This window comes from Podarcis muralis, chromosome 5 (assembly GCF_964188315.1).
Source record: "Podarcis muralis chromosome 5, rPodMur119.hap1.1, whole genome shotgun sequence".
Taxonomy (NCBI): Eukaryota; Metazoa; Chordata; class Lepidosauria; order Squamata; family Lacertidae; genus Podarcis; species Podarcis muralis.
Genome location: NC_135659.1, coordinates 41,037,630 through 41,055,666, shown reverse-complemented (window position 1 = coordinate 41,055,666; position 18,037 = coordinate 41,037,630). Strand labels below are relative to the sequence as shown.

Sequence of the window (18,037 nt, the reverse complement as noted above, 5' to 3'; positions counted from 1 at the left end):
TTGCTCCCATCAGCAAGCTCATCCCCTGCATGGAGTTCTGCTTGGGGACACTTGGGGAAAGTGGGAGAGAGGCAGGGCTGGCCCACCCATACAGCAAGGTGAGGTGACTGCCTCAAGTGGCAAGATCCACAGGGGCAAGATCCACAGGGGTAGACCCAGCCTCCAAGGAATGCATTGCTCACTGCTGTGGCAATGGCTGCAGCAACAACACATAGAGCATACTCCTTGGAAGCTGGATCTGACACCTCCTCAGCATACCCCCCACCCCAATGCCTTCTCTACAGTGGCCTCTTGGCGAATAGGAGGTGCTGCTGGACTCCTCCCATCCTCGTTCCTTGTTCCCATGAATTTCACTCATCTCTTCTTCCTTGGCAGGGGAGGAGCACCATTTTGTGCTTCGCCTCAGCTGCCAAAATGTCTTGGGCAGGCCTGGAGAGGGGACTTTTGTTGATTATTCTTTCTGCTTGCACCCTCTGATAGTTAGGGGATCCTCCGAAAAGAGTAGGGGCTGCAGGGCAAATCAGCAAAATGGTCTTCCCCTCTCTTTCACTGGATCAACTTATCTAAAAAGATTTGAATTTAACCCGTATATGTTTATTCTGACTTACCCTCATATTACAAAGACATGGAGATGATGGGAAAGTACTGCTTCTCTGTGCTATCATTATTTACATACCTAGATCCATATGTGCAATTGTTACCTTGGATTTTGAAAGCAATAATCTCATAGCTCCGGTTTATATACACAGGCACCATTCCAACAGATATTAAGTAGGCCTGCTATGTGGCCCAATGCAATTTTGTTCCCCTAACCAGTTGTAGTCTTGCATAAACTCAACTCTGTTCCACTCAGAGGCAGTAATTGCCACTGTGGTGTTCTAAACTTCAAAGTTAAAAAAGAAGAAGACGATAACTAAGGTCTATATATTACATTAAAGAGAAACAGCTCTTTTCAACGATCCTATGAACTGATACAAGGCAATTTTTAAAAGTACATAATAAGGAGGTGGGGAGAAACCAAGGAAAGAAAGTCATTTGTTTACTCCATGTTAAAGATAAAGAATGAGAAAACACCACTCAACACAACTGACACTTGGCAAGCTAAGTCTTCATCGTTAAAATGTCCTTTATTCTGCTTCTTTTAAAAACTAAATCATAAACCACAAGGGAAAATTAATCTACTTGATCAAGATGTGTGGCTGCCTGTCTGGCATCAAGAACACACTGCTGAGCTACAGAGATTTCACTTCATATCGATATAAATGCTAAATGACTTCAAGCTTAGGAGGAAGTATTGCCTTGAGTTTAAGGCACAGGACCAGGAGTCAGCTGTCGTCTCATTTCATACTTTACCTGGGAGGGCAGACAAGCCACTCATCTTTTCAGCATTTAACCACAACTTTGTAGTAAAAGACACACAAGCACCTTCTCTGTACCAGCTGGTGGCCTGGTCTATATTCATACCCATTCCCCCAAATGTGCTTACCTAGCTGGCACAGTGCGAAAGCTCTCATTTTACTACAGAGCTTTGTTACTACATTTCTGAACATTTTGGGGAAAGGCTACAATGGGACAGTGTTACCCACTCTCAGAGAGGAGGAACACTTCCTCCTGGGAGAGCCACTGACTTACATGACCCCATGGCAGAATAGTAAAATGGCATGGATGTAGTAAACTCATCTGCAAGGCTGGTGCGTTACATGATAACACAATGCGCATTTAGAAAAGTGTTTTTGGAAACTCAGTCAAGTTTAATTTAAAAGCTTTAAAAAAAAATCTCTGCCAAAGGGGTGGGTGTTCCACAGGATTTCATGGAAGTAGCTGGTAAATTTAATCTGCTCGAAAGCTCATTCTAAGCCACTCATTCGCAGAATACCAAAACCATAATGTGCCTGTTCTCCAAGAGATGCCTATGCCCCATATCAGACAAGCCGTGACGTCAATGATGAGCCTCCTCTGTTTAATGCAAGGCATGTTCTTAAGCACCTCGCCGAAATGGGACTTTGTAAAATAGAGATCATATGTCTCTGGGATGTGGCAAGGCTGTATTCATAAATGTTTGCAAAGTACGCTCAGGTCCTCCGGTAATAGACACTAGAGAAATATTATTATCATTATTAAAGCCTTGAGATACATCAAGGCTTTATAGTTCACTCAAAAGCCTACACCTAAGACAAGGTGATGCGGATAAGGAAGAAAATGCAAAAAATATAAAAAATAAAATAAACATGGAGGCAGTTCATATCCAGAGAGTTAAAATAAAGGTTCTTCTCAAACTGGTAGGGTGCTCACATGCCAATACCAAGAACAGTTCTGACTACCATCCTGTGCCCAGTAACTCAGATTGACAAGTTAAAGATATATTACTGGGCAAAATCTGCAGCCTTAACTTTTTTAATGGGGCTGACTAGTAAATGGGGCTCAGTCTTTCCCCAAAGCCAGATCTGAGGCCAAACCATCTTCAGAGTGCATTCTCCTAACCACTGCATGGATAACTCTGCCTCCCAGGAGTTGAGTGCAGCACCCACACAGACCAAGAGGGGGGGGAGTTGACATAATCCACAATAGTTCCATCATTCTCACCACAAGGCCAGTATGCTCTGGATCTGGATTTGAGAATTTGTTCTTGGTTCTGGGCCAGAAAGACAGACTATGTATGTTGCTGGTGTGCTGCCCACAAAACTGTTTCACTGAGCTAACGGTGAAGGCGAATTAATAAATACCCCTTAGGGACATTGTATGGACACCTTAACATAAGATAAATGCTGGTGTCCATTTCACCTTTTGTGCAGGCAAGCAAATCACTTAGCAATTGTGGCTTCTTATCTTTTGCAAACACTTCAAAATAGAGAGGTATGTACCTGTCACCCGTTATGGCAGACGGCTGGTTCTCCTCCACTGCAGCTCCTTCTGGTGTCACAGCCAACAGAAGTGCAACTGATGTCCCCCCTTGGAGCCATGCCTTTTCTGCAATTGTATCCTTTATATGGAATCATTTTCCTCCTGAACGTAGGCAGGCAGGCACCATCTTTTATTCTATTTCAGCATCTCTTTAAACCACACTTATTTAACCAGGACTCTGAAGATGTGCAATTCCACTTTTTGTTCTTACTCCCCACCCCCGCCTGCTGCAGCTGAATTTTAGCCTCTATACTGTTGTGCTTTTTAATAGTTTATCATTTTTATCTTGCTTATTTTTAATATAAACACCACCGGGAGACCAGTAAAAAGGTGGTACATAAAAACATATCAAATAAATGCATTTTTAAAATGCATAGTTTGTTCAGTTAGGCACTTTTGTAATCTGAAAGCGGCGGGTGGGGGTGGGGGGAATCTTTATCTTGCCAACAGCTTAAATGTCATACAACCAAAGAGAGGGCAAGAGACCTAATTTTGCTGAAAAGAACACAAATCTGATACGGTCTCTTGCAAAAGGCCTTTTCAGGTCTTTCAGAAGAAGTTTGCTAAATGGACCCCTTTGACAACTGTTTGCCATCAAAACAAATAATATGGGGGAGTTACCTTGGGCAGGCTGTCTTGCATTGGTTCTTCTTAGCAGCTTTCCTGCTTGCTTTACTGAGAAACAAAATATATTTAGATATTGTGAGAACTCTACTCATCTGATGCTAATATAGAAAATTGGTACAAATGTGTTTTCTCTAATGTTCCAGGAAATTTTTCATTTAAAGAAAATACTGGATTGAATTCATAATTCCTCAAGCAGAGTTCTACTCCTAGATCAGGGCACTCCCATATCTCTGCTCTCCCTTTCCCCTGAAAACCTTTGTACATCGGAAAATTATTTGTTTGCTTAATTGTGTTGCTTAATATGAAGTACTTAATATGGAAAGTAATCTGTATTTCTGCAATACGTAATATTTCTAGGACACCTAGGCATGCTCATGTAAAGCAAAAATTAAATATGTGAAAGGATGCATATTAATTATTTCACAAAAAGGAAATATGAAAAGTCCTTCTTACTTAGCTTTCTGGTTTTGCTCACTTCGCCTTTCAAGTTACCAGCGGTCTCTGAAACACCGATAATATTTTCAAGCTCTCTGGTGCCCTCTAAAGCCTGGAAAAAAATATTTTTTTAAAAAAGCTAAATCTTAATGCTGAATCTTCTAACAAAACAGAACTCTTAAAACCTCCCACTCTTTCTGCATCATTAGTTTAAATGGCTGAAAAAAATTCTATATTACTAACATTTGATATTAGAAATGGAATGCTTCTGTATGCACAGTACGATCAACATGTGTGAAGTTGGAAGCCTTGTCGCATCCCCACAATCTGAGCACATTATCACTGAAGGACACCAGCAGGCAGCCACTTTGCCTTTTCAGACTGTTTGCTTGCCTGAATCCTGGTCAGTTCCCCTAGTTTACCCCAACCACTCTGTATCCAGCCATGCCTTTCAATCAAAGAAAGTGTTGCCCTGACCTCTGCTTTCTTTCCAGCCCTTAGGACACAACCCCACCAGGATTCAGGTACAGAGCGGCGGGCAAAACAGGTGCCCTTAGGATACTCATAGGTGTGACCTTGTGGGGCAGATAGCAGCTGAAGAGGGGCAGTTTAAACCAGGAAACAGATATAAGGGAAAGTGTTAACACACTTCTTTAAAAAAACAAAACTGTGGGAGATGCATGATCAAACTCCACAATCACACCTAGTTTGATCCTCACAGTGGAATCAGAAAACCAGCTATCTTGCTGGGTACGGGGTGGAGACTGACCTGAGAGAACAACAGTAGCTAATAAAATTATAGGTATTGTCAGGTGTGGGCAAACTTTTTGGCCCAGTAGGCCAATTAGTTATCTGTCCCGTGGGCTAACTTCCACCCACCTGTCAAAGTCTCTTGCATAACACTTTCCAAGTGCCCACCTGCCAGGTGGTTGTCGGATGCCTGGGGACTGCAGCGCAAGGGCTTTCTGCAGAGATAAGCTGCACAATCATGTTGTCAGCTGCACAGATGATCCAGCTGCATCTCTACCTGCCCCGCACATGATGTCACATATGAAAAGTAGGCTAGGGAAAACAGCCTTGCAAGCCAAATTTGATCGGTGGACCAGAAGTTCCCCACCCCCGCTCTATAATGAAGATTGCAACAAGAAAGAAAGAAAGAAAGAAAGAAAGAAAGAAAGAAAGAAAGAAAGAAAGAAAGAAAGAATGAATCAAGGATCAAGATGGGGGAGAACAGACCTGTAAATTGGTTAGGTTTTGTCTGATTTTCATAAATCTGCCCAGAGAATCTTCAACTTCAGACTGCAGTATTAATAGTCTTAAGGAAAGAGGGAAACAAGGAATGATTTAAATTGATGGCATAATTTCTGAAACAAGAAAAAAAAATGAATAAAAACCAAGTAACAGCAACATCCCTCCCCAGGCTGTGAAATACTGTAACTTGTTGGTATATAACAGGTAAATAAGTCTAGGGTTTATCGTACATCAACCACTAGCGAAATGCATACATTTATAGCATGTCTAATTATACTAATTTCCCTTCATTATCTTACCTCCTCCCGAAACTCCAGCATTTGGAGTCAGCTCCACCCACTTCCTATTGATAGTGCAAAGAAACCTTTCAATACTCCTGCACAAGATTCCAGCCCAGCCCTACACATGGGACTCTTTAGGACAGGGTTTCCCAAACCTAGGCCTTTGGACTACAACTCCCATCATCTCTAGCTAGCAGTACCAGTGGTCAAGGATGATGGGGATTGTAGTCCAAAAACGGCTGGAGCACAAGTTTCGGAAGCCTTGCTTTCGGGGACAGTAAAAAGCAGATCATGAATGGAAGGGGGGGGGGGGAGAGAAGTGGAAAAAACAGTAGGATCATCCAAAAAGGCTAGAGAGTGCACCAGAAGCACAAGATTGCATGAATAAATAAGGAAAAGGATGAAGGCAGATTAACTAGCAATGTAACTTTTTCTCTTATAGAACAGATCTTAATTAGAGTGACATAAGCCTGAAACAACTGAAGCAGTGCCATGGTACCAGGCAGCTCATTGAATAGACAGACAAACTGTATAGAATAAATTCTGGGAAAACTGGCTGCCATTTCTAAAATACTGTCAGGAAAATAATTACCTCCCACAAAAACAAATTCAAGTAGGTTTTGATTTTTTTTTAGAAGAATTTTTGTGATTTTATGTTAATCTGCATTTACCTGTGTAACGTTGTGATAGAAAACAAACATTTCTTAGGGTTTTTTAAAACTCAGTTTTGTTGATAATTAATAATTGCAAAAGGACTAAATAAAAAATACTCCCCAATATTGCTACAGCAGAAACAGCTTTCCCAGAGGCTCTGTTGCAATTAAATTTGTGCCTCTCCATGCTTAGTTTAAACTATAGAATTAGGTAACATTACTTTTCATAATCTTCCATTTCAGGATGCCCCCTTCTGGGTGATCTGATTAGCAAGTTACTATGTTTCTCTCTGTTTCCTAGGAATAAGACAATCAAGAAATAAGAATTAACACACTATAACCATCCTGTAGTTGAAGACAAAAATCAAAATAGTATAAAGATTTACCATCTTCTGCACAAAAGATAAACATTAACTATTTTCTCTATTCCCACCCCCTTTTCATTACAAATGCACTTTAACTTGACATTTAATTAATTACAGCTTTTCCATTATAAACATCTTATGTTAGAAAGGAAAGCTACAAATACAAATATAGAAATGGTAAAGTTAATACTACTACTACTACTACTACTACTACTACTACTACTACTAACAGATTTAAGAGGTTAAAAAATTCCCAACATTCATTTCACTCCATAGCAATGTAAGATTGTTGGCAAATGCAATATATTATGTATTATTAATTTGGATGCTAGGTATATGAAAATATATGAAAGAACATGCTCAATAGCCACTATAATTTCCATTTGAAATTATTTCTTTACTAACCAAAGTTATATAGCTGCCCCATAAGATCAAACTCACAAAAGGCACAGAACAATTGAAAACACTACTCTGAAGGATCCTACGTAGTAACATGAGAATGGTGCAAGGGACTGCAAGAGAAAAGAGTGAGGAGCAGAAAATGCCATCCTTGCCCAGTATGCTAGTGGGGGCCTGCAATAGATCCCAGCGCTCCCTGCAAACAGAATGAGTCCTTCCATTTGCAGAGGGTTAGTTGCTATGCAGTGCAATTTGCCTTAATATTGTTCTCTGTACATCTCAATGTTCAACAAGACTCCATATATATATATATATATATATATATATATATATATATATATGTATATGTATATGAGAGAATGAGATTTTACTGGATTTTGTATTCGATCTCATTGTGAAGGCTCAAGGGTAGGGGACAGACCAAAACAAAGAGTGTAAATGAAAAAGCCCTTAGGGATATGGGGATATATGTGCGTGTGTATGTGTTTCAGGTCAAAATACCTATTCATTTACATTTAGTGTAATAACAAGTGCAACTTGTATAATTGCACTTATACATATATCAACAATAAAGCAGTGTTAACACTGTTGCAAGATAAAAAGAAAACATTAAATATATAGGAGACAACTCAGAATTCTAAGTCCTTACCACCATTTTGTAGCTTGGTGAAACTAGAAAAGGAAAGCTATTCCTACTTTACTGAATAATTATCCATCTAAATGTCAGCTGCGGACACGTGATCTCTCTTTTTATGTGCAAAAGGACTGTTCCCTTATGCCCATATTTAATTACAATATGGAAATATAGCACACACTCACCTTTGCCTTTGACATCCCGGCACACAGGCGTTTTACTCCTTCAGGCATTTCCCCCCCTTTTTTTGTCAGAAATGGCATGTGAAAAAATCCAACAGATTTTTTTCCTGTTTCACTTTCTCCCTCCCTCCCTCCTTCCCTCCCTCACACACAAACACAAAATCACATATGAACAGCGAAAGTAAAACTCATATAATATCATCAATAAAAGAATGGCTTGGGAAGTGGGGAGATAACAGCATTTGGAGTTTTCAAGTTGTATGTACACTTCACCGCTTTAAAATGTCAGTCAGTTTTCAGTTAACAGGGCAGAATCAGCAGAGCAAAGATGCGCTTTCACAAATGGTCATATTGTGTTTTTTCTCCTACAAGCAATTGGCTGCTTTGTATAAAATGGCTGTATTTTGCAAAACAGCCTGTGACATGCAATCAAATACAGATAGCATCTCAGACCAAGTAATATGGATTCCTAAACCAGGTCCTCTGCTTCCTCTTCTTCACCTCAGCAGTAACTCCTTTCTTGTATTATTCTGTGAAATTAAATCACAATGCATTTCTCATCTCATGCTAAAACAACAACACCCAAATTACTGGAGGGCAGGAGCAACACTTTAGCATACCTAGAAGACTGTTAGGTTTTCAAGTACTGGCAAAATGTGTTTGGTTCCGAAGGACAGGAAGCAGAGAGTAAGGCTAAATGGACACTTCTCCCAGCAAAGGGATATAAAGTTAAACTCTGGAATTAACTAGCACAAGTAGTAACACCCACCAACTTCAAAAAAGATTCCAAAACAGATGGAAGGTAAGGTTATCAATGGCTATATACTACCTCCATGATCCCAGGCCCCATGCCTCTTAATAACAGTTGCTGAAAAACAACAATGCAAATCGGATATTGTCCTGCTTTTGGCATCTGGTTGGTCAATGTGGGAAAAGGATGCTGTACAAAACAGGCCACTGGTCTGATCCACTAGGGCACTTCTTATTTTCTTATGAGATATAAGCGTTTTGAATTTTTTTAAATTATGCCTTGTTGAACACCAAGATGCATGGAGAACAATATTAAGGCAAATCACACTCGATAGCCACTAGCCATCTGGAAATAGAAGGATACCTTCTGTTGACAGAGAGAGACGGGATCCAGTAAAGATTCCTAAGTGGAGGATCCTTCAGGGCAGATTTTCCACAAGCAAAAGTGGAGGGGAGAAGAGGGAACCATACTATTCCCCTTCTGCTGGTAGAAGTGCTTCATTAGTGGAACAGATGCTCCCACCAATGATGACTTAGTTGAGGCATAAACCTTTGTGCTACCATGTTCTGCAAATGTTCACTGTAAAGAACTTGCATAAGCCTGAAAAAGATTGTGCATGTATAATGATGTAGATTGACGGTAAAAAGTTAGAAGATTTGCACAAGATCAGACACACAGACAAATTAATGCAGGGTTCAGCATTATTAAAATATTATTAACCATCATTACAGGGCTCAGTGTTAGAGCATATAATTTGAATGCAGAAGGTCCCAGGTTCAATCCTCACTATTTCTTATCAGGGCTGGGTGGGATCCCTGCCTGAAACCTTGGAGATCTGCTGCCAGTCAGTGTAGTCACCACTGAGCTAGGGGGACCGATGGTCAGACTCCACACAAGGCAGCACCCTCAGTTCCATTGTACAGGGCAGGTAAGACCTTCTTTACTTGCCCCAATACAGATGCCAAACCTGTTAAATGTTATCATAGCAAGTTTCAAAGGGCAGGGAACTAGTAACAGCACAAACTCGCTGGATTAACAAACTCTGCCCACTCTACACAGAGAGAAATTTGGTTCCATTAAATTCAACTCCTGATTCCAGCTGTGTAGCTGGGTCACATGGGCCAGCATGTTTCCAAGCACAATTCAAAGTGTTGGTGCTGACCTTTAAAGCCCTAAACGGCCTCGGGCCAGTATACCTGAAGGAGCGTCTCCACCCCAATCGTTCAACGCAGACACTGAGGTCCAGCGCCGAGGGCCTTCTGGCCGTTCCCTCACTGCGAGAAGCGAAGTTACAAGGAACCAGGCAGAGGGCCTTCTCAGTAGTGGCACCCACCCTGTGGAACACCCTCCCATCAGACGTCAAAGAAATAAACAACTATCTGACGTTTAGAAGACATCTGAAGGCAGCCCTGTTTTTAATGACTGGTGTTTATAAGGTATTTTTAATCGTTTGTTGGAAGCCGCCCAGAGTGGCTGGGGAAACCTAGCCAGATGGGCAGAGTATAAATTATTATTATTATTATTATTATTATTATTATTATAGCACTTACCTTGGGGGCGGCACACCGAAGCCCAAGATGACGCCCAAGTCCAGGTGCCCCAGAGCACAGTGTGCTGCTCCCCAAAGTACTGCAGCCCTGAGCTGTGCTCACAGGGTGTTGAGCTGCTTCATTTCCCCCAGCCACCAGAGGGCGGCCAAGAAGGACGCAACTGGCATGCGTTGGCCCTGCGAGCAGCACTGAGCCCGCAGCGCGCCTGAGCCATTGTGTCTCTCCTGGGAGTGGCTCAGGCACCTGCAGACGCTGTCGCCCAACAAAGCACCACCTGCCCCTCAGCCGACCTCCAGCTGATGGGGAAGCAGCAGGCAAACTCCGTGCAGGCTCTGCGCTGCTTGAAAAAGCAACACAGGCCCACAGGGCGCCCAAACAGAACACGGCAGCTCAGGCACTGGGACTCTGGCAGCGCGCCCTGCCCTGCCAACAGCTTGCCACGCCCCCCATGCGCAGAACGCACATGCCGCCCCAGGCGCCCAAGCGGCTAGCTATGCCACTGCTTGATTCTCTTCAGTGGGCAAAAGTAAGCAAAACTAGTCAGAGGAGAATTGTTGAAGATGTTTGTGAAGGCTGCAGAAAAGTTGAACTTTATCATAAAGATCCAAATTCATATTCGTGGGTGGGTGGGTGGAAGGAATCAGAATTACCGAGCAAGACATAAATTACTAAATCAAGAATTTGACTTGGTCAATAACCAGAAAAATTCTGCAGTAAGTAGGAGAGAATGTTCAACTAACCATTTGATAGACCATTTCCATGCTCTTGTACATTATTGCTCCTGGGAGTTGAAAAAGGACTGATTGGGCACGTTCCTGTTGTTGGTGAATAAGACTTGAGATTCTTCTTATTCTTTGGCAATGGTGTTGCAGACACCTAAAGAATAATAAATAATGGTAACAAAACAACCTGAACAGGATTATTATGCAGTGTAAAGCACATTCATATTTTCCTTTTCAACCTTCACAATATCCAGTTTTGCCTTTATATTTCTACTCAAGGCAAGCTATAGAATTCTCCTATAACAGACGTGGGGAATCATGCCTCTCGGTGCATTTTTAGGTATCCCACACACTTTAACACTTCAAAGCTCAAGTTCTTAGAACAAACTATGTTTCTAGTCCTTGTGCTGGTAACATGAGTCTCGCGCTTAGTCCTTTATCCAAACAAAAAAGAATCAAATGATTTTCAAGCCCACCCATCTATTCCAAGGGACTAACACAAGATGTTAACTTTTTGTTTAACAATTCCTGATGATGGAAAATAGCTACAACACTCAGGGCCATCTATCACATTAGTGGAAAGAACAATCAAATTAAATGAGCAGACTACCTCTCATGTTCCAACTCTAATGGTCTTTTAGAAAGGTGGCTCTGAAAGGTGAAGCTATATAAATAGCACAAAGCTTGCCCTATAGCAGGGGTGGGAGATCTGTGGCCTTCGAGATGTTGCTGAACTCCACCTTCCATCAAGCTAAGTGCAAATGGCCAATGGTCAATAATTAAATAAGTTGTGATCCAAGAACATCTGGAAAACCACAGGTTCCCCATCCTTGCCCTACAGTAAAACACTGTTGCTACTTAATACTCCGAAACTATGACTGTAAATGCTCGGCGATTCCCAATTTTGGTGGCGGGTGGCGCTGTGGTCTAAACCACTGAGTCTCTTGGGCTTGCTGATCAGAAGGTCGCTGGTTTGAATCCATGTGATGGGGTGAGCTCCCATTGCTCTGTCCCAGCTTCTGCCAACCTAGCAGTTCAAAAGCATGCCAGTGCAAGTAGATAAATAGGTACCGCTGCGGCGGAAAGGTAAACAGTGTTTCCGTGCGCTCTGGCTTCCATCACGGTGTTCTGTTGAGCCAGAAGTGGTTTCATAATGCTGGCCACATGACCCAGAAAGTTGTCTGTGGACAAACGCCGGCTCCCTCGGCCTGAAGCAAGATGAGTGCCGCACTTCATAGTCACCTTTGACTGAACTTAACCATCCAAGGCTCCTTGACCTTTACATGTTTTGTATAAATACTAGGTTTGGTGTGAACAGATTAGTGGATTAGTCTACCAATCCTCAACTTATGACACAGCAGCCTTGTATTTAAACCACTAGCTTAGAAGTAATAGGCAGTAAGAAACTGCATGTAGACAAGTGAGCAGGCTGGTGAAAAAAGGATGGAGAGTTTCATCCCTCCCTCTGCACTGAGCACAGATGCCAAGTGGACTGCCAGAGGAGGAAATCCCCTCTTTCATGACTAGTACAAGGCTACTGCAAGAAGGGCAGAGCTTGCCTTCCTTCCTCTGCCAACCCCCAGCAGACTAATAAACTTTTCTTTTCTTTTTCTTTTCTTTGTTTGCAAACTAGTGACTTCTGTGGTCTCATTTATAAGGCTGCAATATAGCCATATTCTGCTGAATTGCTTGTGGCCTATTTGGGTGACTCCATAGATGTAGGCCTAATGTAAACATCACCCATGCAGTGGATCCTACGTCACATCAGCAAAATCTGAATGAAAGAATCACTTGGGAACTAGCCACATTAAGCCCCATGAGTCACCAGAGGGGTGCAGCATGGCTCTTCCCAAATGACCCACTCATCAGAAGAATCCCTGCCAACAGTATGGCACGAGATGCAGAAAATGTGCTACACCTGAAGTAAGTTAAAAATATATATTTAAGTATTTTGCAGACTGATAGATTGGTGTTATTTATAACCCGATTCTAAAACAAATCTTCCAAAGCAAACTTGAGTTAAAAGAAATATACTATTAGCAACAAGACAATCAGGTAAAACACTAAAAATACACCGATCAGACAGCTGTAAAGTCACAAGTTCAGGTATACTGGAGTACTGTTTGCACAGGACTATGGAGTTGGAGTCCCTGGGAGCCTTCTCATGGAAGCTTGCCTGACGCCATCTTTGGGCTCTTTTCAACATCAGGTACTTATGTAGTGTGGACCCTTCAATTTTAAGTCTGTGTCTTCATTTGGAGTGTGTGTGTGTGTGTGTGTGTGTGTAGTGAGTTTTGATTTTGTTGTATTTTTTACTTTATGGTTTTATGTTGTATTTAAATTGTTGTTAGGGGTTTTACTTACTATTTATTGCAACCCAGCCCAAGAAGTTTATTGTTATGTGGCAGCATACAGATGCCATAAGTAAATAAACCAAAGGAATAATTAAGGTGCAATCCTACACTCATTTGCTTGGAAGGAGACCTCACTGATCCAAGTAGGACTGTCTTCTGAGTAAACACGCAGAGTTAGGAAAAGTAAAGAGTGACAATCAAAAACATTTCTTAGTGCAGGAAGGACTAACGTATGGCTCTCTAGATGTTATTGGTCTCCAATTCCCTTCACTTCTGACCCCTGGGCTATGCTGACTGGGGCTTATGGAGTTGTAGTCCAACAACATCTGGAGAGCTGCCGAATAGCCACCTTTGTTTCAATTGGAAATGACTGATAGTAAACTCCTATGCGTGTTTCTGAAACATAATAAGCCATTTTCTCCCTTTCCCCTTTTTCTTTTCACATAACTAGTTCAATTATCTTAAAACTCTGGATAAGGATACAACATTTATACTAGCAATAATAATAATTCTGCTTTATAGACAGCTTTAGAAATTAATTCCATCACTGAATTTTGGAAAACCTGAAACCTCAAGCTTTCAATGAAGAAATTTTGACACTAGAAACTTCCTAAATAGTTAATCTCAACACAGACATTTCCCCCCCTTTTAATTTCCATTTCAGAAGGAAAAATAGCTTTAGGGTGGAACAGAATCATTTCAAGCTGGACTGCTCGCCTCCAAAAATGCTACTCCAACCAAGGAAGCAGATGCAAAATTACAGTCACAGCTGTATTCAGAGCACAACAAGGTGGGTAATGGAAAACTAAATTGCTAATTAAATTGCTAATGATTTTTGTTAGTGCCCCTGTTGTATTTTGTCACCTTTGTTTAAATACAAAAAGTATACAGAAGATTTTTAACACTGCCAAGTTTCCAATTTTGCTAAGTACCACTGAGACCTCTGAAGACTACCATCTATAAAGAAACTGTTGGTATGTAGAAACAAAACAGGAGGCTCATTTTATTTACCAAACATTTAGGTATACATTTCCCCCCACCAATTTTGCCTCCTTAAAGGCTACCTGCCCAATGAACTCCTCTGCATTATTGTTCATAGCAACGCCCACAGTTGGTATTGGAAGATAATAAACTGGCATATGTCGTGACATGATGGCACTGGAAAAACGGAATGGCCACATTTTATCAGAGAGAGAGATGGGGTGGGGGTGGGGGACAGCAACAGTACAATTTTATTTTTATTGTGATAACTGTAGGGGAAATTTATTGCAGTGTTAGTACTTTATCGTTTCATTATGTTAGATTAGCTGAGAGAGGTAATTATATTCTCAACATAAAAATGTCTTTAATGTTTTCATTTCAATTTTGCAGTTTATAATATGCAGATTACGGCATTATCATAATCCCATATTGTTATATGTACAGAGAGATGGCACTGCATTTGCTTCACAAATTACGGAACTAATTTCTAATAAATGATTTCACAAAGGTCCCTAACTCATTTGAGAGAGGCGTGTACATAATAAAAAACAACCACTGCAGTCTCCTCAGTTATAGCCAATTGCTTCATGTAGGCAAAGTCCGAATATTATATAAGAATAGTTTTTCTCCCAAAGACGTCTGGCAGTCAATTCTTTTCCATATTCAGGAATGCTTTACTGCAGATTGCCAAGTAATTTATGATAGTCTCACTGAACTGCTGATCATTTATGTATATCCTAGAAAATAATTTAATCGTAGTGGGCGCCACACACACACACAAACACACACTTACTTTCCCCATGGCAAGGCTTTCCAACTTCAGAGCTTTCTTAGCACTAGAAAAGAAAGGGGGTGGGGGGGAGCAAGTGTTATCATATTTCAAAAGCAAAGTTTATATTGATAACCTTATCAGTGGTTATCAGACCACATAAGCATTTTTACACTAGTAAAACTAACCTCATACATGGCATATAGTTTTTGAATACTGCTTTGAAAATTTGAACCCATCCTGATTGCCCCCCCAACCTGTCCACTACCCCAATGTCACACTACAAAAATAATAATTAAAAAAAATGCTTTTTATATGAAACTGACAAAGAATGAGATTATACGGACGTGCATAACAACTTACCTTCTGTGTAGGTGCTGCAATTATTTTGCTGTTCACAGAAATAATGTACTAGGCATTTAACCACCAGTACATTCAAGGTGAAAAAAGTAGTTCTTCTCATCATTTTAGCTCTTAACATGATTCAATGCTACTAGACTTTGACTTAACTAGGGAACAGATGCTCTATGTCTTTACAGGTCCCTAAACCATACGAAACTATTTTCTCGTGTTCTTCACTATACTGATTCAGGAACACGCCAAGCTTTCTCTGTAAAATCTGTTCTGCTGAACTGGATGCCCAGCTGTTAATGGCAACACTAGGAATGGAAAGCTGAATATTTATAATACTTTACATCGTACAGCTGTCTTCTAAAGAGCAGTCATCAAAATTTTATTGAATGCAGACTAAATACTCAAAGGAAGGAAAGGTCAACATAAATTAAGACTATTTTTTCCCAGAGACAACTCCAACTTTTAAAGTACATTCTTAAATCTTAAACAACAGTTAAAGGCCTTTTTATATAAAGCAACTAAAAACCCTTAAAATCATCCAATAAAAGCTTCAGAAGATTATTTTAGATTAAACAAGGTTTGCAGAAACATTTCATTTCGGAATAGAAAGACGCAGGCACCATATTAGGAATAGGGCATTTTGATTTAGTAACCAAGATCTCAATGCTAAAAATGCTCATAAGGTTTAACAAAGCCCAGATTCTGCAAGCATAAATGGCTTGGCATTCCAGCAGGGCCACAGTCTGAAATGATTTCACTCAAAGCATTTTTGTAACCTTGTCATTCTTCAAGGTGAACCATAGAAAGAAAGTTTAAAAGCATATTTGAAACATGACTGTACAGTATTATGCTAGTTCCAGTTTAACATCTTATGTTGAAAATAGATCACTGAAAAACATTTTTGTCTTAAAAAGCAGACTAACTATACTGTGCAAGATTTACATTTTTTTATATTAAAAAGCCATCCACATTCTTGCCAAGGGACAGTCAAAGCTGAAACAGTTTGACAAAAATTCTTAACATCATGTTTCTTTTTAAATATAGTGCCTCATATTGCTTAAGGAATGTAGACTCCATTACATCTTCCACCCCAGTGGCAGCAGAGAAACATTTTATACGCTAATACATTCACTCTGCAAAGGTGCTCTAGGGGACCATGTATTTGCATGCTATACTAAGGCATGCTATGATGGAAGTTTTTATGACGGACTTCAGAGGAAGCTGGAAGCCAAAGTACAGCTGAATCTGGACTCAAGGTAGCTTTATGATTAGGATAAATGAAAAACTACATGAAAATCACATTAAATTATAGCAACCTGGAAAAAAAAGACTTGACAAAAAAAAGTGGCAGAATGGTCAAGCACTATGCTATTTAACATCTTCCAGTGACTTTGGCTGGGAGTAGTTATAGGCCTGGTTTGGACATCACACAATACATGGGCTCCTGGAGAGGAGATTACCGCCATTTTACTGCTGTGCCATGCTGGGCTAAACCATGGTTTGGTTTAGCCTGTGGGATCATGGTTTAGCTCTCTGCAGATTAACCATGAGCTATAATCAAATTTTGTCCTATGGTTTATAGCTTAGGGTTTGTCTGGACAACCTGCAAATAAAACAGTGACTTTGCACAGCAGCTAAACAAGGGGCGGGGGGCAAAGCAGCAGGAACTCAGCGTAAAGGATGGGGACAAAACTAGAATTAGTAGGCACTACCTGCCATTAGCTCTGGCTCCACCTACTGGTGGCCTCCTTGCCTTCCACCCTACAAGTCCAAACAGGCACCAACTACCACTGTGCCCAACATAAATGCTTGCCTCCCCAATGCACTAACAGTAACAGAGGCAGGTAGAGGAGCACTAGTGCCAATTTAAAGGGCAGGAAATTCATTCAAGGCTCCACTATGAAAAAAGTCGCATTAGAAGAATTTGTTTATTTCACATCACTGTTTATGCCTCATAGGATATCAGTATCAGAAAATAAATTATATTTAAGATGGACTAGCCTGTCATTCAAACTAGACTGCCACAGTTGAACAAAGGAAATGCATGAAAATGAATTCTAGTCATCACTGACTCTGGGTTGGATAGAGACTAACAATGCAGTCCTATGCATATCTAGGCATGAATCAGTCCTATTGAGTTCAATGAGATGTATTCACAAATAAACACAGTATATGTATAGGACTGCATACAAAGTTAGTTTAACTTAGGAGCCCAGGAAGAGCAACAGCTAAATGCTTCTGTTTACCAGTTCCATGGAATGGTATGGCGGATGGACCCTTTGGGGAAATGTCTTCATCCTTCCATCCCATCTATCCATTCATAAGTTATAGTTGGTTATGCTCACTATTTGTCAATGTACTTTAAGGAGGTAACTAATGAGTGGCAGAGCTCAAAGAAGAGTGGGCTCAAAGAAGAGTGGGGTGCAATATCCACCACTGGATCCTAAGTCCTGCCACCTCAGCACACACCAACCAGGGACAAAGGTGGAGGGCATTTTTTTCCTTTTTCGATATGCTAGTTGCAGGCTCATGTGGCTGAGGGACCCAGTTCCACGGGGCTTTGGATCTGGTGCTTGCCCTTGTAATGCCTCATTTTGAGGCTTAACACTATCCACCTGCCTGGGTGCAACTGGGGTCTCCACCATGGCAGAGATAATCTGCACTGGCAGCACTCCTCTCTGCTGGTAGAGACACTAGGCCACGATCCTAACTCCTTCCAGCCATCAGCGTCAGGGGATTGGTTAGGAGCGTGCTCTGCGATAGCTTATTCATTACTCAGAGCAACACTAGTTGTCTTCCATACACTTCTTATCAGAACTTCCGTAACC

At 41.0% G+C, this 18,037-nt stretch overlaps 1 protein-coding gene across 6 annotated transcripts in view; it reads right to left on the bottom strand.

The window, feature by feature from the left end:
* ITGB3BP (integrin subunit beta 3 binding protein) overlaps positions 1 to 18,037 on the bottom strand; it is an 82,823-nt gene that overhangs the window by 14,362 nt on the left and 50,424 nt on the right. For 5 of the 6 annotated variants that reach the window (XM_028733220.2, XM_077928654.1, XM_077928655.1 and 2 more), the window contains 6 exons: positions 14,880 to 14,922; positions 10,770 to 10,905; positions 6,370 to 6,445; positions 5,200 to 5,278; positions 3,982 to 4,075; positions 3,523 to 3,576 (listed from right to left, as the gene is read on the bottom strand). In XM_028733220.2, coding sequence (XP_028589053.2) covers positions 3,523 to 3,576; positions 3,982 to 4,075; positions 5,200 to 5,278; positions 6,370 to 6,445; positions 10,770 to 10,905; positions 14,880 to 14,922 — 482 coding nt within the window. Of the gene's footprint in view, positions 1 to 3,522; positions 3,577 to 3,981; positions 4,076 to 5,199; positions 5,279 to 6,369; positions 6,446 to 10,769; positions 10,906 to 14,879; positions 14,923 to 15,218; positions 16,053 to 18,037 lie in introns of those variants that run through there. The other variant, XM_028733219.2, reaches the window with a different exon arrangement.